The sequence below is a fragment of the Charadrius vociferus genome, unplaced genomic scaffold (assembly GCF_000708025.1).
Source record: "Charadrius vociferus isolate BGI_N301 unplaced genomic scaffold, ASM70802v2 scaffold103, whole genome shotgun sequence".
Classification (NCBI taxonomy): Eukaryota; Metazoa; Chordata; class Aves; order Charadriiformes; family Charadriidae; genus Charadrius; species Charadrius vociferus.
The window spans coordinates 4,953,561-4,974,903 of NW_009648061.1; the positions used below are offsets into that span (position 1 = coordinate 4,953,561).

The 21,343-nt window shown below is 39.3% G+C and overlaps 1 protein-coding gene across 1 annotated transcript in view; it reads right to left on the reverse strand.

Annotated features, from left to right (window-relative positions):
* Positions 1 to 6,738: 6,738 nt before the first annotated feature.
* The window catches only part of ADCY2 (adenylate cyclase 2 (brain)), a 209,993-nt gene continuing 195,388 nt past the window's right edge, over positions 6,739 to 21,343 (reverse strand). The window contains exons 21-25 of the mRNA XM_009883800.1: positions 16,314 to 16,460; positions 15,061 to 15,168; positions 12,854 to 12,968; positions 8,858 to 8,982; positions 6,739 to 7,534 (exon numbers count right to left, since the gene is read on the reverse strand). Of these exons, the coding sequence (XP_009882102.1) occupies positions 7,382 to 7,534; positions 8,858 to 8,982; positions 12,854 to 12,968; positions 15,061 to 15,168; positions 16,314 to 16,460 (648 nt within the window). The 3' untranslated portion in view covers positions 6,739 to 7,381. The remainder of the gene's footprint in view (positions 7,535 to 8,857; positions 8,983 to 12,853; positions 12,969 to 15,060; positions 15,169 to 16,313; positions 16,461 to 21,343) is intronic.

Consider the following 21,343-nt stretch of genomic DNA (forward strand, 5'->3'; position numbering starts at 1 on the left):
CCTCCGCCCCGGGCGAGGCTGGGCCCTGGCGGTCGCGGCCGTGGGAGCTGCGAGGGTTTCCACAGAGCGGTGTTAATGACACCTGGAAGCGCGGAGGTGCGGACAGCCCGGCGTGATGAGGCTTTTTGGGCCCAGTTTTGAGCAGCGGCCTCAGGGCCATCTCCGCAAGCAGCCTGACCCGCGGCCCGGCCGGGGGCTTCAGTGCCCTCACAGCCACCTGCCCGGTGCTTGGAAGCTGGGGAAGAAGGTTAGAACACAGCCTGGCCCAAAGGCACTGACTTTTTGCCCGTGCGCCAATCTAGAAATCCACTTTGAAGTGGAGAGGTTGAATAAAACCACACTGAGGCGCAGAGTTCCTACCAGGGTGAGGATCCCAAGTCTCAGGGGAACATGGGGTCTCTTCAGCCCACATTTCCTCGGGCACAGGTCTTAACAGGATGCTTGGCCATTTCGGGCAATGTGGCTGGAAGTCCCTCTCACATGCAAACACTTGTTTTGGGGACACTGAACATTTAAGTGTCTCACAGGTGCAAATCTCTAACAAGAGATTGACTCTAAAACTGCTCTACGCTGGTATCACCTGGCTCCTGGTCTGAGTATGCACCTCATGGTTATCCTGCTTTAAGACATACACGTAACTACGCTTACCGTGCTGCTTGGGGATCTCTGCCGAGCTTGGTTTGTTTTACCTTTCTTTTCTGCAACCACAGTTGCAGAACTAATGCGCCATAGGTACAGCATTACTATTATTATTGCTACTGGTATCTTTTGGCAAAAACTTTAACAACAGCACTCTTCCAGGCATCTTATTTTTACTGAACATCCAAGCTTTATTAAAAAAAACACAACCCAAACATTCAGGGTACCAGAGATCTTTGCAACCAATTCTTTTGGGCATCGTGGACTCATGCAATAATTCAGGTCTACTGATGTAAAAGTCCCATCCCTACTATATAGCTGCTGCTCTCTCATCACTAACACACTGAATAATGTAGCCTCTTGCTTCTTTACAAGTGCAGTGTGGAGGTATTTATACTCTACAGTCTTGGGTGGGTGTTTTTTTAAATCATTCGTGACAATTCCCATCTGCTTATCTAATAACATCCCTCTACCAATTAGGGTCCTCTTCCTTCTGCAGCATGGGCCAAATTAGCACATCATAAGCAAGCAGTGGAATTGAAAATCCAACAGCTGCCTTACATCAGCTTCCTACGCAGACACACGTTTGCCACTGTGCAAGCGCTTTTTTGTAATTTAGTCCGAGCACCAAGAGATAGCAAGCCCATTTATAAAAAGCAGCTCAGCTGAAGCTGCAGCTATAAATAGAGCCACAAGAAACTGTTTGCCAGAAATCTCAACTAAGCTAGGCAAGAGCTCTGAAGTCAGATCTAAAATGTTTCTCTCCAGTTTTCCCTCCACTGTTCACATGTAGTGCATTTTGATTAATGTTTAAGATGACATTAATTGAATTGCACTATCTGGATGCAATTCAGTGTCAAAAATACTGCTGGATGCTTGTTACAGATTTGTCCTAAACCACCCATTTGAAATAATCTAAAATGATGGTTTTCGGTTCATTTTTTCCTTCCCAATAAGGTATAAATTACTTTAGAATTATTTGACTCTTACAAAGGCTTTTTCTTCCTGGTCACCTTTTGCAGACTCCCCAGAAGCAGGATATGAGTGCCCAGGGGTTTTTGTTCCCGTTACAGCCAGACTTAGATCATGCACTGCTACTACACTACTGTTATGTTCCCATTATAGAGTAGGATGGGAGGTCAGTCTGTTTCCTTAGTAATTTAAATATGAACATGTAAACAGCTGTGAGAGAGCGATGGAGCAATTTTAATCTATATGGTCAAAAGGAAGCATTCAAATACAGCTGAGCTCAGAGACCAAAGTGTTAAAAGTTGCTTTGAATTCAGCATCTTAAGGAGATGTTCAATTGCCAGCCTTTTTAGGGATGACCAGTATCCCCCTCAGGTTCCACTGCTAAGGCTCCTGAACTTCAAGTATGTTGATATGTACTTTTATAGTCACAAAGGTGTCTCAATGTCAGAGTCGCTGTTCTCAAATGTCAAACTGGCTTATGGAATAACTTTGCAATAAAATTCTTAAAGGAATTTGTGAAGCAAATGGTAAGGGGGGGGGGGGCAGGGGAATGACGATAGATAGGACAAAGATGACAACAACAGGGGGATGGAGATGGGATGGACAAAAGAAGACAAATGACATATAACTGCATGGGTCATTGATAACGCAGAAAAACCACAGTAGCCATTTTCTTACTACAAGCTGACGTACCTGCTTCAAACTCATGTCTCTTAGAGCTGCGATGGCAAGCCTCAAATTAAGGCTTAGCAATTAATCTCCCGTCCTTGCTGTTTGACCTCAACATGTATCGGATTGCTGTATGTTCTTGACCTTCAGCTGATCCATGAAGGAGAGACAGCCTTTGCCAGCAAATGCTGCATCCGATGGCCCTTGGAAAAAAAGGCTGAAACAAAACCTGCTTAAAAACTCTGTCCCCTTTCCACTGCCATAGCTTTGGTCCAAGCCAGTCGTTTCACGTAAGTGCTTGTTTCTTCCAGACCCTGGATTAGTGGCAGACTACCTGTCTCAAATAAAAGGGCTCTTCAGAGAAGGCTCTGCCTCTGAAGGAGACAGAGAAAACTGTATATCACATGCAGAAGTCAGCACACCTTTTGCAGTCTTCAGGGTTGGTTTATTTTGTTCATGAGCTACTCAGGAAATTTTTTAATTTTCCCTGAATATATCTGTTGTTTCAAATAATCATCTACACAGTTACTATGTTTGAGCCTTGGTCTGCAGATTGCAAACACTCCCTTGTTGGCCTGTGACTACAATTTCAACTGCTGGACTGGAGAATTATGCTTTTCAAATATGATAATTATTTTTATTTTAATAACTGAAAAAGAATTATAAAATGATAAGTGGTTAACTGATATAATTTCAACTATTATTTGTATGCTGACTGATACCTGCTGAATGGATATTCCAATTCACCAAATCAGATGAATATTTTGTTCAATAACCCTCTCCGTAAGTAGAGTTTATTTATATGAGGAGGACATTACTTTCATAACAATTGTAATTTGTAACACTGTTTTGGAATGCAAACATGAAAATTTCTACTCATGAAATGTCAATCTCTCAAAATACTTCACATGCATTTTTTTCCAGATTTTCAGGAAAAGCATCTCAATGGCTACAAATATATTTAAAAAATACTCCATCAAAAATTTTCAAACTATTCTTGGCAGAATCTTTGCTTTGAGCAGTGGCATCCTACAACAAAAAGGGGGTCATATCTTCATAGTTCCAAACAGAATTAGAATGTCCTCATCTTGCATTTTGACATATTAATAACTCCATTGAGCAGATTAATTCCTGCCCTTAAATTTGAAAATGTTTAAAATTAGTATGTAGCAAACTTTAGGGTGAACCAGCTACATCTGATTTATACACCACTTTTGACAAATCCGCACAAATTTGAAGTACTTCAAGGAACAAAACCACTCTCTTAATTACATGTTTTATTTAAGGCACTTATGTCTCATTCTACATCCGTTTCTTCCCCAGAGTCACTCCACTATTTTAGACAAGAAAGGAAGAATAAAACTAAAAGGCCCTAGTCATAAAATTGTTTGGGGTCCACCTGTAAAAAGTGTTGAAGGGCAGTATCTAGGTTAGGTGAAGGAGAATATGCGATCTGAAAATGAAAAATTAAAATATCATCATACAGAAGTACAACCAAAAGGAAAACTACATCTCAAAGGACAAGGTAATCATTGCTTTTAACAGTGAATCTGCTGCTATATAAAGCATCCTGACAACTTAGCTAATTATTTGTCCTGCTGTGAAGCTCTGAAAACAAAACAGGACAGACTTTCAACAGCTCTACCTTCAGATGCACACAGCTGTCTCTTTAGAAATAAGCAGGTTGAACTCCTACCTGTGCCTTGGTGGAAAAAGGGAAGGTCTGTAGATACTTTACAAAATAGAGGAATTATAAAGAAATACAAAGAGAATGAAAAAGGCTTTTCATACAGCATAATTAAGATGCTAATGCCTCTTTTTAGAAACAGCAGCTAAATAGCATCAATTTACAGGTAATCCTAACTATGTTTGTAGTTAACAAAAATATTTGCAAGTTTGATTTTTCTTCCTGTCCTTTGGTAGCCCTCCATGAATTGGAGCAAAGCATTGACTTTGAAAAAGAAATCCAGCAGGCTCCCCAGGTGTTCCCATTGGATTTCATTTTCCCAGACCACAGTGAACCACCCTTATATTGATCTTTTGGCTGCTGCCTCACGGTATGAAATACATTTGCATCGTACTTTTTGAAGTCATGCCCTTTGTGGTTCACTAGTGACCTATGAACTATGGCATCAACATGGAAGCTGTAGAACCTGAGCCTTACTGTGATGTAGAATATATGGAATGGCAAATACTGATTTGTATGGTTATCATAAAGCTTTTCAAGTTACACACTGATACATGAACAGTGTTATATCCAGTTATTAAGGCAGATAAAATCACTGCAGGAGAGGAAGAAAGAGGATACAAGAACTCCGGGTCAATCTAGACAGAGGAAAAATAAAACAGTATAAACAGTAGATGTAAAATGCATTGGAAGACAAAAAGTATTTATTGGATACAAATAGCTTCTCGGCACTAGAAAGATAATAATAATACTCAGCAACTGAAGGCTAGAGAGAGGATGGTATGCACCTTTCTTTGGACATCATACTGCACGTATAATCATCTTTTGCCCACTTTCTTCTTCTTTAGCAGGATTTGGCTACAAGAATTTGAATGCAACTACAAAATGAGAGCAGAACACCAGTGAAACATGAGTGCTCTGAACAAGGTCATCTTCAACATGATCTTGGAGGGCATGTATATATCTTTCTTTATATTTCATTGGACCAGTCAGCTCACAGCCGTTCAAATGTTTTAACGTTTCATGGCTTACAGAAATATAATATTGGTTAACTTTTATCAAAATCATAGAAGCAAGGCTATCAAGTTAGGTACAAGGTTTGCTACTGATGTGCAAGAATACAAATGAAAAGCAAAATCCTGAATGTACAGTTTATACCTGACAGCTGCACATAGATATGACAATACAATATAATCACCTTTTATACATAAAGGGTTTTCATCCACAGTAAGAAATGATTGCTTTAACCTCTGATAATACCAGAATGACTTTAAGGGCCCAAAGTACATTCAAAGTTTAAGAGATTAATAATTTTTTTTTCTGTGTTCCTATGACAAATTTATAGTAAGTGGAAAGGAGGGATTTAGAAGTCTTAAAGCAGAGCTAAATGATAGCTTGTTGTAGGCAATGACTGAGACATTGTTTCTGCAGCCATGTGAGCTATTTGGAAAGTCTTTCATTCCACTGGAAAATATTTATCTTAACTTATTAATTAAAAGGAAGAAATCATAAAGACAACAGAATGTTTTTAATGAGATTTTATTAGACTGAGCACCTATCTGGAGAGTTACTGATCAAAAGTCTCCAGCTCTGGGTGAGACGTCAAGTGTGTTATGTTGGACATAACTGGAATAACTTGCATTTTGATTTCAGACTAACTTAAAGGGATCGAAATTCAGATTGTCTATTTCACTGCAGATGTAGGCATTTTGAAATCTACTGCCATTCGAATTTGCTAGTGGGCAGATGGCTACCGGTGGTAAACTGTGCCACGGTCAGTGAGACTGTGCTGTGATGACCTTTATTTGAGAGCCTCAGTTTTGGGAACTCCTTCTGAAAGGACACCAATATAACATAAATGTAAATATATGTTCTATGAATGAGAAAACAATACTTTTTACATTTTCCTAGCATGCCAGAGCTAATAGTGCATAAGTTTACTTATAAGATATTCGTAAGATAGCAGTCAGAAAAAAATCTTGTAATTATATGCTATTTTGTAAATAAGAGAATTTTATCAATTTAGGTCTTGTTAGGTTGTTATGACTAAAAGAATTTGTTAATTTCAAGTACTCATTATAGCAAAGTAAAAATTAATCTGTACTACCTATGCTTCAAAAGAGCATAGATAGTACAACTACCTGCTTTATCAGTCTTTCACCGGGCTTCTGTATGAAACTCCACAAGCATGATACTTTTTAATTCAACGAGTTTTAAATTAATCTTGAATATCCACAAAGTAGCATTTTTTGTACTTTCCACTCATACTCATGTCTTGATAAATTAGGTTATTTTAAACATCCCATAAAATCCGGCATTGTAAAGGTTAAGTGAAAGGCATGCAAGAGCAAAAGAGGTTGTCAAAGTGCAAAACAAACAAAACATTTTTTCTCTCCTACAGCTTCTCCTAGTTATTGTTTAAGCATTGCAGACCAGTGGCAAAGTAGCAACACTACTACTGTCTCCAGTATCCCCCGTTTTGCTTGTGTTTGTGGATCTGAGGTAAGTGTTCTGTATCACCTAGGGAGTAAATGACTGCCAAGTGCCTAGGATGCCACCCAAGACTGAAGACAATAGGGGTGCTTTGATTTCTGAAAGGCAATAGCAAGTCTAGCAGATATTATTTATTGAGGCCATTGAGATAGCTGGCCATAGCCTGCCTCAACGTTTAACTGCTGACTAAAAAGCAGCAGCAGCGGCAGCAGCAGAGGACGCGCAGGTTTAAAGCGACAGAAGCAATGGGAAGGAAGCAAAACTAAGAGACAGCAACAGTAAGACAAAGTACATATAAACTTTTAATGAATTAACCTTACAAAAGACGATAGCTTCAAAACATTTGACACGTTTGTACAAAACTATTCCAGCATTGTTAGTTCTCTCTTCAGAAAGAATGCCAGCAAGCCACCCAACGTGTCCCTGGCTATGAGATGCAACTGGTGATCACATCCAAATCATGTGTGGACAGAGTAAACTTATTTACAAATACTGTATACTTTAATACCAGATTAGTGGATGCTATTGGGGAGCGACTGTATTTTCCCGAAAACACCATGCATCAGAAAATAGTATGCACCCCTAGCTTTATTGCCTTTTTTCCCCGCATTTGTCACTAACATCTCTTTTTAGTCCTTTCAGGATGAGTTATCGCCTTTTAATTCCTATTCCTTCTTTTCTTGTCTTTGAATAACAGTGCAAGTAGCAGTACAATCTTCCAGTCCTATAGCGTACATCGTAACTGTCCTTGAACATAGGAAATCAAGGTGCAAAATGATGGCTCATGGGACTATTCTGCAGCCATAGTAAAATAAGTGCCACATACCAGAAAATAGCACGCATGTTAAGGGCCAAAATGTAGTTAAAAAGTGCGTGATACTTTCCTGAAAATATGGTATTGATGACACGTACAAGCAATCTTCAAGATGCCACGTTCCCTTGTGAAAGGGATCTTGTCATTTCAGTATGTACAAAGTATGTCTTCAATTCTCCTTTTCCTTTTACATTTATTATTCCTCTGCAAGTGCTCATATACCCCAGTGTTTGCAGGACATTGTTTGTCTCCTCTGTAACCTGCAACAATACAGTAATACAACCAGCATTGATAACAGAGCAAAGCAGAATCTTCTTCCAGAGCGTGATGAGAACATATGTTCTGAGCAATTATCAGGGTTTTGCTATAATGCTTACAAGGCCTTTACAGGTCTCAAGTGAGGTTTGACCACCTGAACTTTCAAATAGCCTGTTGCTGGATGCCGATTCTAACTGCTTACATCAAGTATCAAATTGGGTATAACCATTTCTGCACCTAGGATTCCAAAGAGGGCTCGCAGATACACAAATGGCTCTAGGGACAACACCCTTCCTCATATAGCATTCTTCTCAACTTCAGGACCTGTTTCTCATTTCAGTAGACCCAAGCTTCCCCATCTTTTTGCAAATTCTAAGGCTGTGTGAATGAAGTGATAGTAAGACATTAGCATCATCTGTCAGAGCTGCTCTTGCCAGTTTCTTGCATAACTGGCAATGAACCAAACTTCTGAACCAAACAGTTCTGCCTTTTTCGGTGAAAGCCCACTAGGACGGAGGTTGTTCAACAGCATCAGTTGTCTCAGACTGTCTCCGTTTCTTTGTGAAGCAAGCAACTGTTTGTAGATGTCATTGCTTTCATATCCCTTCTGTTTTCAGTTTTGACCAACAGTTTGTAACTGTACTTTTCCATTATTTAGTTCTGAATAGTCTCAATCACAGATTTGGAGTGCTCTCAAGCACATGCTGGGATCCCAAAGTGCTAGGCAGCATACTAGGCAGATACTTAAATTTGAATCGCTGGAAAGTTAGTAAACTGAAGGTCTTTTCTATAGAGATCTATCTATAATCCATACAGATTATTATCTATAAAGATTATTAATCAGCATGATTCATTAAAAGGGAAGTTTCATGATTGCTTTATGGATTTAACTTGATGTACAGCAGTTATGGTAATTTCCTTTATTTAGAAATAATTAACATCAGGAATGCTGTTTAGAGATAAGGTAACTAGTATTTTATGAGTTTAGAAATTCACCGAATAGAAATGTGACTTCCCTGAAATCCTCTCTTAATCTAGGGATGCATTTCCAGGCAACCCATGATTTCCTCCACCGTATTCCTCTGTAGGGTCAAGACAAAGTTTTGATTCTCGTCCCATTGTCCCTGTAATTTTCTTTTAATTCTTTACTTTCCTGCCCAAGCTCTAATTCTTTTGAAATGTACAGGTACAGCTGGTAGGTAATTTTTTTCTGTAGGCATCCTTAGCTCCAAAAAACAGAACTGTTTAGTGTACAAATATATAACATTTTTTAAGCACCAAACTTAAAGGATTAAGGTAAATACTAGCACAAAACCAAGACTTACCTGTATTTTATCTAAGACCCCAGTGCTGTCCATCCTGCTGGCCACATTTACTGTATTGCCCCAGATATCATATTGTGGTTTTTGAGCTCCAATTACTCCAGCTATTACAGGTCCATGGTTGATACCTGGAAGACATCAGAACTTAACATTAAAAAAGAAGATCCACCAAACAAGGACACACAGTGCATCTAGTACCATATTAAGTCAATGAACATGGTATTTGGCCCACGCTGCATAGTGAGTACAGCAACCAATAGTCTGTTCACAACTGTTTTAGCAACCATTTACAGCAGGAGGATGTTAGTTATAAAAATGCCAAAAGTTAGTTCTAATTTTAGTTTTACAGCTCCCTCCCATCCTGAATAAATTTGATATTTTCAACCATTAGTATCCTAATAACCTGCTACTGCCTTTATTAGATAGCATGAGGAACACACTGTGGGAGGGCAGCAGCTTCTGGGAAAACAGATATACAATAATTTCATTTCTACTTGTAGTGAAAAGGGCTTCTCCTCTCTGCAATAGTTTATGGCCAAATCAAATGACTTTTACAGTATTCTTTGCTTCTTAAATGTAGAATAAACTAATGTGAATGAGCTGGAAGGATTTGAAGCCTTGTTCTGAAGGCAGGATTGCCCATACAGTGGTCCTAAATAACTGCAATATAAATATATGCATTCAAATAATTTGATTAATCATGGAGTAAAAGTAACAAATTGCTACCTCTGAAATGCACACTGTAAGAGTGAAGAACAACATAGTGTAGTCTCTCCTTAGACTCTGGACAGTCAGTTTGTATCCTACGTTACATTTGTAAAGGGAGTGAGTTGTACTCTACTAGTAGGGAAGGAAACTAGGAGGCAAAATTAAAAGCGCTATTGTTAACCAGTGTCAAATATGCTATAATTGTAACTATACATACCGGTGAGCACGAAAGCCAAGTTAGACCTAGTGAGAAATAAACCCTAGATAAGTCAGTAGTTTGGATTTCTAAAATTACCTCCACAGCAATGGATCATAACTGACATCTATTAATTCCTTGACAGAAACCGTCACTAGGGATAGATATCTATGCAGCAGAATGAAAGTGTGAGTGTAGCACGGGGAGGCATCTCAGGGCTGGCTCATCTAGTACGGATCATATGTAACAGGGCAGCATGGGCTAACAACCAGGCTATAGGCCCACCTGGAAACCCTGGGAAAAGTGACTGTAGCAGTTAAATTTAGAAAATATGCAAACCCTAAAGGATACCAGATAGAACCTGATAAATATTTGTCTAAGTTCTCGGAGTTAAATGCACAAAGGGATTTGGGCCTTGCAACAGTCCGTATTAACCACCAAGTCATGCGTGTGTATTTCTGCCTCACGACATCCAAGGTGTAGAAAGTATGAGGGACCTGGGAGTGGAATCCACAAAAGCCACCTGCTGAGTAGCCCAAGCTGGCTAGTAGGGAATACTGAAGAGATGTGTGTGGCATACGCTCTGCCATGGTCCAGAAATGGACAGTGTGGTGGGACTTTCCTACAAAATACAATGGGCAGGAGGTGAGTTTGTGGGTTTTTTTCCACCTCCTTCCTGAACCACCACTGCTGATGGTTTGAGTAACACCTCAGGGGCTGGAGAGCCAGCTTCAGATCCCTCCTCCTTTGGGGAGACTTCTACCCGTATCTCTTAGGAATGTGTTTTTGCCACCCAGGCATTCTGGGATGTGCTGCTCTATGTCATTTCTGCTAGTGCGCGTCTTCTTCGCATGACACACATGAATGCTTGTTGGGGCAAGGCTGGAAGAGTAGTACTCTCAATCTAGGTGAATGTTCTAATGATACCATCTGTCTCCTTCTCTTGTCTCCAAAGTGACATTTAATTATTCCATGAAAAGGCAAAGACTGCTCAGCAAATACTGTTCAGCAGTACAGAGAGAGAATATCTCATTCCAAAGTATGTACAGCCTGGGCTTATAGCATTCTCCAGGGAACAGAGATCCCTGTGCTTGAGCAGCCTCAACCAAAAGCAGGAAGCAAATTGAGTTCACCTACAACACAGACAAATGTTCTAACCTTGAAGCTATATGGAAAACAACGTGTCAGCCTCTGTTTTGAAAAAAGCAGTACCTGTGCAAAACTTGCCGCAAAAGCATATCTGAGCTTGTCTAACAAATCAAGCACCTTAGCTAACAGAAGGGGAGGAGTGCCTGAAATACAATCTAGGTGCTCCCTTCCCTTGCCTGACAGCATCAGGGTAGGCTGTGTACCTCTTAAGGCACAACTAGCATTTCAGGCACTCAGAAAATGAAGGTTGAAAGCTGAGCCCTCTAGTGAGTTGCAACAATTCCAGGCTTAGATGCTGGCTGAGGAAGATTTTTACAAATGGCAGTGTGGATTTAAATTCTTGCAGCAGGGATTATGTGGGAGGTAGATGCTCAAATGTTTCTGTGGCTCTAATTGCTATGGATATCAGATGCTTTCATGGCCAGGTGGTGGTGGGAAGTGGAGAAGAAGTGAAGTGAAGATGGGAAGTGAAGATCTCAGTGGTGCCTATATTGGATTAAGGTGGCAGAAGTGCCAGTTTAGGGCCTGTGTCCCTTTGTAGATTTAATCATTCCTCATTTCATGAAGAAAAGGAGTCTGACTTCTCTGGAACCTATAGCAAACACTTTAAAAATCATAAGCAGGTATCTTCTTTTTCCCCTAGAAAGTTTGCTTCATGGTCCCCACTTTAAAGCAGTCAGTAATGCTTTAATCAGTTTGCGGATTTAGCCCTGACACTGAGGAGCTCTTTATCTGTACTGACACTGCTGATATGTTCACAAGTATGTGGCATGTGTCATCTATGGCAAGAAAAACTTTTATTCTGTACAGGAATAGATGGCTACACGATTCTTTTAAACCCATCCAGTTCTGTAACACTCCGAGAAGGAAGCATACTTCAGATTTGCTTTGTCGTTTTTTAACTCTAGTGAGGAATACGAAACATACTGGCAAAGAAGGGCTCTCAGGAGCACAGGAATATCTCAAGTCAGAAGATAGCAAGTTTTGCCAGTGGGTGGCACTGTGAAATAAACATGAAAGGAGAAGCCGAAAGGAATAGCAAGCAGTGCAGCAAGAAAAAGACAAGACAGGAGAATAACTGTTAGAAATCCAATACTTCTGACATGTTTACAGGATTTATGGGTTTGCAATATTTATTTACTGCTTTCATTTCACACTTTTCAAGTTACATATTGCATTGTAAAACTGCTGTGTACTGCTATCAGGAAATAAACATTTTGGAACATATGGTTCTTGACCAGCTCTGAATTCATTTATTTCATCATGCTTTCCGTGGCTTACTGCAGCTGCCTATATCTTTTTTAAAATACCATGATGCACAAGTGGAAACAATTAGAGGCTGAAATATAAGGGATATCCCTTTCAAATATAAACAACTGGTCCTCTTTGCTATTACTTGTCAATAACCACAGAATAACAAAGAGAATTATCCTCCTTTGTCTAACATTGGGAAGGAAAGGGTGAATTTTGTATTCTTGCTTGAGTTTAGTACATACATACATAAAATATTTCAAACTTCAGCCTCATTGGCCCCTTATAGCTCCTGTCCTCCAAAACTATTTAAGTGGTTTTATAAAGCCCCGTCTAGAGTCTTCGTGTGTCCTTTGGTACTGATAAGCTTAAAAAATGTATGAGGTTAACAAACAAACTCTAGAATAATTATTATAGAGTTACCATAAAACAATTCAGAGCCATGGGAATGTATTTTTCAACCATTCTTTACTTGGGAATAGTGCCCTTTTCTGAGTCCTGCCTTGAAACATTGCTACAGCAGCTATGGTTAACAGCAATACCACGTAGGCTGCGTTTAAAGAGGGTAAAGATGGTGCTCTTTACTATCATGGCCTTTTTGCTCAGTTCTGCTAACACTTTAATCAGCTGCTATTTCACAATGAATTCTCCCCTTCTTCCATGATACATTCTCATAAAAATCCTGTGATACGTACCTACTCGTAACTTGAAGTCATTGAATGAATGCTTGTTTATGACATCCAGTTTCGCCACCAAGGCAAAGGCGAACTCCACCATGGTTCCTATGTGCATATACTGTCGTTCAGGCTCCTGAATTTAAACAGTCAAACAAACAGAATAAAATCATTTTCCTTAGCCTTAGTTGCTAAGAGAATACAACTAAAATATCCTGAACACTTGAAAGCACTTAAACCCTTAGGGATGTGCTAATGCCAGGAGGAAGCAGAAGAAAATTAATGTAGAAGATGGTGCCCTGTCTGGCATCAGTTAGATCAATCAATGGCCAATAGACCAGGATGTATTTTACTTACACAGTCAGGCAGTCTAGAGATGACAGATCCAAAACATGTCAAATCTAATGTTTTGATTGTCAAATAACCCATAAACTGCTATATAACCTCACAGGCACTCAGTGTCTATGTGTGCCTACGATTTGCTCATTAATTTTCTCTAAGTGTTTGCTTCTATTTTATGCCCTTTAATAATAAATAATGCTTGTGAACAGACCCACAGAGACTTCTGCCTCTCACTGTAGCACAGCTCGACACCCTAGTTAATGGTTAAGCTTCAGTGAAATTCACAATTTTAAGAGTGCCTCCACTGATCTCACCTGGTAGATAAGCAAGCACCGCTGAGAACATCTAATAGACCTGAACATGAATAAAATACAAGAGGAAGAGAGGAAGAAGGCAACCCATCCTCTGTCCCCCAATTTACTAGCTCAAAGCTTGTACCACTTCTAAAGGCTATAGACTTAATGTCTCCTCATACGTCAACGGTGTAGCCTGATTTCTAAGTACTCTTTTTAGTCCGCTCAGGCTGAGGAGAAAATTGATTTTCAGGATCCCACAGCCCAGGGTAGGACCCTGACAAGAAAATGATTTCATAAGAGATGGTTTCACTGATGTCTACGAGAAATGACTGAATCTTCTTCGTTACTTGCTATAAAGTGACAGAAGAGATGGACAGATGACAACTTTGGGACATGATTCATAGACGCATCAGCCCAGGTGGGACAATAGGGGCACTTGCCAGACCAGCTGTTTAGATGAATAAAGTCTATTTCCTTTGGATTTCAGTCCTAGCTAAGACAGATGGTTCCCTGTTCAGTTGATGTATTCAATCCCCTTCCTTAGGCACTTAGTCTTCCTTGGGTGCTCGTTTGAAGCTGGGACCTGGTCCCAGCAGCATGCTGAGCAGTCAGCCACTGCCACGCTAGGTACTGCAGTTATCCATGGATCTTTGGCCATCTGCACTGAAAGCTTGTGAGTTTTGGTGGATTTCCTTTGAAAATGTGTACGATATCACCAAAGGAACACTAAAACTTGGATCTCTTGATTCACAGGTTGTGGAAATAACTCAAACGATAAATTTCTTCCTGTGCACATGCTAGTTTTAAGTTGTGATTGAGAGATCCTCTTTGTCTTCTCATCTCCAGTCTACAGTTCTGCATTTCCTTCATCCCCTTCACCTCCCTGCATTAAATGTCAGAGCTAATTTAAAATCATTCTTTTTTTTTTTGTCCTCAGGATCCTTAAGGTCTATAGTTCAGATGTTAATTGCTTCTGTCTAGAAGGAACATGAGTTTGGCAAGAACACATTAATCCTTAGCAGCTAATGTGTTGATTCATAATTGCTGCCTCTCTGTTGCTAACCTGTAGTACTCTAAAGATCATGGCAAAAGCAGGGTTTTGGCTTAAAAGTTATGAATGGCTTCTCTGAACTTTATTTCTACTGACTGCAGTTCCCAATCCCACCCTATTACATAAACCAGAAACAAAAGACCACGTTCTCAGTGCTGAGCCCGAGGGTTCTGTATGGCTAATACGGCTACTCAGCCCTCCCAGCTTCCTATGGAACATACTCATTCTTGCAATCTTTTGTACACTCTATAAATCCAGTTCTGCTGCAGCATGTAGCAATAAAATGCTGTATTGTATTTTGAGTAGAAGGCCTGTTTTAGACTTAGCAAATACAGAGGTGGCATTTTCAAACCACAGTGTGAAGAACAATAATTCACAGAGACCTCTAAACAAAAGTATACACTTGTCCAGTACAATATAATCTACAATAATAAGAAAAAAACTAGGCCACAACATTATTAATAACCTGCAGTTTAATGAACAGAATTTGAGCCTTCACTGGAACATGTTTTTTATTAAGCAGGAACCTTTTCCTGTACCTGACACTGTTCTTGGCTGGGTGTGGCACTCAATCCTGTTGCTGCCATGTAAGTGCTTCCAATGGTCTTTATCTTTTCAACTCCACTGAACTTTGGCTTTGACAATAACTGTAAAACAAGGACAGTTATTCATTATTCAAAACAGCAGCCTTGTTACTCTAACAGCATCGAGAGCGTCAGTTCTTGGAACAGTTTCTTTAATAGACACCAAATGGCTTCACAAATATATACAGGGTGGAGGACTTAAGGATGGATAAAACAATGGTTACAGCCTCCAAGGAAAGGGGATTTCTGTCTGCTAAAATACCTTTTTATTAAAGGGACTAAATTTATAGTAATGAGAATAAATTCCACCTTACTCTATATACAGCTCTTAGAAGTCAGTAGACTTTGACATTGGAACGGAGTCACTATGTGAGCCAACAGTTAAGCTTTAAGCAGCTTTCTGAAAGTAAGCATCTCTTCCATGCCAATGGGACGGTCCATGCCAATGGGACTAAAATCCAAGGATTTTAGTTTGTATCCCAGGTTGTTTTGAACATTCCAATGTTCTCCAAATGGGTTTGCTGCTAAAATACCCTCTATAGCTGCAGATCCACAAATCCAGACCGTGCTCTCTGAGTCATGACACGATGTCAATGCCTTTTTGCAGTATCTTCGTCAGTAATAACTTTCTTTAAGACAAATACTGTTCTCAGTGAGACCTTTACAGCTGCCTTTTCACAATCAATCTGTAGTCATACTCTGCATTTGCTTGTAACTTCAGAGGATGGAATATTAAAACTTATACAATCCTTTGAGTCAGTTATGTATCAACTGAGCAATGCTCTGTATAATGAGACCAACACAGATCGGGTATAACACAAAGCTCTGTGATTTTAGGAGACATAGATTTACGTACCTGACTTTAGGCACCAGTATTTAGAAACCGTAGTTAATATATAACATATAATATGACTGCCTTATGAACTGCAGCTAAAGGGCAAAAATTGCTCCATCAGATATACACATAGGATTCTCATTATAGCTAATCAAAAGCAACTGAGTATGATGTCAGATCAATATCTGATTTATCCCAAATAAATTTCTTTTTCCTTTAATACTCCCTGTAAGTAATTTCCACGTGACTATGCACACAAAATTTATTTTCTACCAGCTCTTCCACTCTCCCTTTCAAGTATGTTTGCTTACTGTTGCATACACTGGGTTATTAAGATTGAAACTATATGTTGATTGTTGTTAGAAGTACATACATCATCGAAGTCAGCAATGATCTCATTTAGCAGCCTGAGACATTCCAAGCCTTCCTTATTTACATCAGATTCTGTGTAAAATTCCTTGAAATCCGGAACAGAGGCGAACATGACACAGACACAGTCATATGACTGATGATACAGATCCTGTCCAAAAGAAAACAGAATAGAGAAAAAAAAAGATCTGACATATCCAGCTCTAAATAAAAGTTTCCTTATTAATACGCAGTGTTCTGGTTCTGAAAAGGAAGGTGTTGCAGTGGTTGGAATACCTTAAGATCGTGGCTGGGTATTTTTTGCATTTAGTTGCATTTATTAATTTTAAATGGTGTATAAACCTGATTATTGAAGAGACTCAACAGACATAGCTGAAAATATGTAATGATTTAAAGTTACCTTTTTCCCTCCTGAACATTAACTCAATGAACATAAACTGTTCACTAATTTATTAGGGCCCATTTCTGAGGCTTCTCATGTAGAGAATTTGGTCTGACTTGCATGACTGACTATATTTTGCACAATAATCTCTAATTTATTATTAGCTGTTTGTGTTATTGTAATAACTAGAAAACTGAGCCAAAATCACAAACCCAATGCACTACAAATGCATAATGCAACACAATCCTGATAATTCCTAACCTAAAATGACAATGTGCCTAATAGGACAAAATAATTGTAATTTCTTTTCCAGAACAAGGAGCTGAGGCAAAGGGAAAGAAGTGACCTGAACTAAAACTTATTTATGTCAGATTCCCCACTGCCTTCTGTGACCACTGAAATGAGAGCACCTCTGCTCCACAGGAAGCTTCTGGTGCTAAAAATGACCACACCACCCCCTGCTTCAGTTTCCTCTCCACTGCCCTTAAAGATTAGAATATCTCTTCTTTCAGGATAAATTCACATCCTGAAAAAAAGGAAAGAAAGAATATTTATTAAACTAATACTTAAAAAAATTACTATCTATACACAAAGGTAACCACAGCAATAAAAGATGCTGTAAGCTACTATAAAGTCAAATTCTGTTCAAGTTTCTATTTGAGTAAAACAAGGTTTTCAATACTCATGTGCATAAGGTGAATAGGATTTGTTTTGTGATTTCAAGAAGCATCAAATATTATTTCCCTTTTTACTTAGCGAAGGGGTTTTTTTTGCAATTCCACTGGCATTATGTTTCTTTTTGAAAGAATGTGGTGTGTCTCTACACAGATGTGTACAGACATAGTGAATCTCTGTTGGTGACGTATAACTGAAAAATAGCAGAACTATCGGAAACAGTTGACCTCCTCATCCCAGAACAGGTGTCAGGGAAGTTTCTGGGCAAACATGAAAATAATGGCAGACAGGGAGGAACATGGGCAGCTGGAGGAGGCAGATGATTTATTACTAGATTTTTCTGCCCCTTTATTTTCTAAGGATTCCATAGCCACAGCATCACTGAAGCTCCACTATGCTGCTGTGCAGTGGGGATGAAATATATCATTGCAATTCACCATTATTATTCAAGCCGAGCCAATTGAAATCGTCCATCTGTACCTGACACCCAGCTTACAGCCATATATACAAACTCAGTAGCACTTTAAAGTGATCTGATTGTGCAAATGAAAAGCAACTAAACAAAATGTCCAAGCCCATGAGTTCACCGTCGGATCGCTACTAAACTTCAAAGGAGTTCTGGATCTCTGTTGTCCTCTTTCTGAAAGAGATTTTCATGAAGAACCAATATTGTGATAATATTTTTCTGCCATCTATTTTATCCACCTCCATAAACACCTGGTTAATGAAATTAATCCACATAATAAAGTAATCAAACAGTGGGGAGAAGGAACCCCTCTGGCTGGATGACATCAACTGAATTTAGTTAGACTGAAGTATTTAATTTGAGACCACAGTCATTGTATGTGTTCTATATTGTCAGTACAGCAGATGCACCTATCTGGAAGGTCATTTTAATGCCAGATGGGCCGAATCACTTCAGATAGTGTTTCTTTCTCTCAGTCAGTTATGGAAAACAGGCTAGAGAGGTAATTTTTCTTGATGTAGGCACCCAAGAGGAGTGCCTGAAACTATACAGGATGACTAAGAAATTCAGAAGCTCAGGCCCAAAAGGACTTCTCTTTGCTGCAGTCTCCCACACTTAAAACTGGGTCCTCTGTAATATTGCAGTGACATACACTGGCAGCTGTCTTGAGTATGTAAGCACCTAGACTTGGTGCAGACATACTCAAACTAACTTGAAATAAGTTAAGTGGAGCTGCAGAAGAAGATTAACAGGCTCACTCCTCAAATATTTCGCTTTCGCAGTCTGCATTTTGCTTCACATCTATCTACTTCAAGTTTACGTCAGGGATGTCTACACTGAAGCTAGAGTAGCATTTCCATATAAATGTATTCAAAAGTTAACATCTGATGAGCTGAGTGCTCTTCATAGACAATTTAGCAGAACAGGTACAGAGATTACGTTCTGTGGTTAACTCAGCTTTCCTTGTATTTCCTCAAGTCACCTTCCTTGTAACTTGATGTCAGTTTTGGGTGAAGGAATTCAGGCCACACACATAGTGCTGGATATTAAAAGAGGACTGCATCACAAATATAGGGCCTTGGTAATACAGAAGGGGAAATTCGCAGTGTTATGTAAAGGACTCAAGGGAGATACAAGAGTATTTATAGCAGAATGTAGATCATTAATACTCAAAACATGGATTATTACACATAGTTTTGAAACTTCACCTGACAAAATAAACAGATTGTATACAGCTGTGATCAAATATTAAAAAAAAAAAAAAAAGGCATTTTTTTTCATATTCCTACCAGCTGGAAAAATCCAGTAAGTTAAATCCAGCCAAATTAATAGTACACTTGTAATTAATATTAATACACAATTGTCCAAGGGATGCTGTTAATTAGTAAAAAAAAGTTGTTTTAATTCACCGGATAAACATTAGATAGCAGCTGTTTTATTTTTTTTTCATTGAATCCTGCTGATTTTGCATCCTGAGAATGTAAGATGTGCCAGAATTACACTACTGAGGAGATACTGGTCGTAAAGCTTGTGAATCAGACAAAATGTAGGCACAGAGGTGATACTGGGACAGTGCCATATCTGAAATAGTACATGGAAACTAATGCCATGTAAAGGTTTATTTGAGAATATAACTTCAAGTCATAAGAATACAGGTCCGTTAGGAGCTGCAACTGAACCTTTACAGGAAAAGGAGACCAAGTGTGCAGTGCTGCAGGCATATGAGATTACTGAAATATATGAAGCAGAGATGGTAGAAGATGGATTCATTTTACCACCTCGTGATACAGGAACCAGATGATAAATAGAACATTTAAAAATAGAATAAGGAAAACTATTTTACATAAGTGATATATAACTGTATATTTAATTGCTCTTCAACAACATGAAAGACAAGAGCTTAGAGGGTTAAAAACCCAAATGCTTACGTGAATACCAGAAAAATGCATAACTAGGAAGTGTATAAAAAGCATTTGCACATGCAAAATATGCCCTTACATTTATAGGTTAAAAGCAGAACGGTGAATAGCACATTAATCTTCAACTGTTCCTCGAATTTTTGCTGAAGTATCTAACACTGGATACTGTCTGGGACCTGCAGTTGACTGGACTGCTGATGAGTGGCAACTCCTGTCTTATTATGATTGCTACTGAAAAAAACGTGGAGCCCTAATTAGCTATTAGGAAGTGCCTTTGCTGTCTTCCCTGAAAGCGCAAGTGTTGCCCGGAAGAAATCATGGCAACTTGCACAATTCACAGTCATCAGGAAGAAAAATATGACTGAGCAAAAGACAGAAGCAGAGATTCAAATAAAAGCGCTGTTGTGACACAGGAAGATCAGTGGGCTTTACGCTGTTGGCTGTCCACCCAGTATGGGGACAAATAACCTGTAAGGTTGCATGCCTGACTGTTGCTATTACAGACACAAATCTTCTTTTTCTATAACCAGAGTTATCACTCCTTCCTCTCCTCCACCTCAAAAATAAATGAACACATTGTATATGAACACTTGTCATATGCTGAAGCTCAGCAGCAGTGTCCCATTTCTCTTCCTTCCCCTCTAATACTGGGGCAATATCCATCCTACTAATGCTCTATAGCATAGTACCAGCACGGAAACAACAACAAATGGCACTGTTTATAACCAGATGAGTAGTAATTGTGGCTGTCACAATAAATGTCAGAGCATTTTAAGGAGGCATTCCCAGCTAGTTTATTTCGATCATTCATAATAATAAAGGCTGTGGCAACTGGGTGTCTTAATCTTCCTGTGAATGCTTCTCTTGAAACAGTACTCTCCAAACTGTTTAATCAGAAAATTAAATGCAACACCATTCCAGAAAAGAGTGGCTTTGCTTCTTTCAACAAAAACAAAATCAAAGTCTGCTGCAGCCAATCCCCCTTTTTTCCCCTTTGATAATATCTGAATTTCTGCTGGTTGGCTCTCCTTACTGTCCCCTCTTCTTCTTCAGTGCCTGGAGACCTTCTCAGGATGGAGGAGGCAAACTGGTCCCATTCTACCTCTTGGAAGGGTATGGTGTCAGCTTCTCTGGGGCAGAATTTCTGCTCTAACTAGGGTCCTGGCTCCATCCTGCAGCTAATGAAACAGGATTGCTGTTGCTCAGTAATGTGCTTGCCAGTTAGCTTGCAGCACAAAAGCTCCCGAGGACTTTTTACTAATAGAGGATCTAGATGCTAACAGCATAAAGCAAAAGGCTGCACAAGTGAGGTGCAGATATAGTTAATCCTGGCCCCATTTCCCACTTTTCATTTTATATTTGTTCCTATCTTTCTCTCTCTCAACTGCAAAGTACCCTGTTTGGTACCCAGCATGCAGACTATAAGCAGAAACCCAGTTCTGGAGGTTCTGGCAAAGCCAATAAACCTTTTACCATATCAGCATTAGTCAATGTGTATCCTGGTCAGAAAAGACCTTTGTTGGTCCTCTAAAAGTACAGTCCCACTACTCCCAGTCAGCACGGATCCACTCATTTTCCCCGCTTTCATTCCT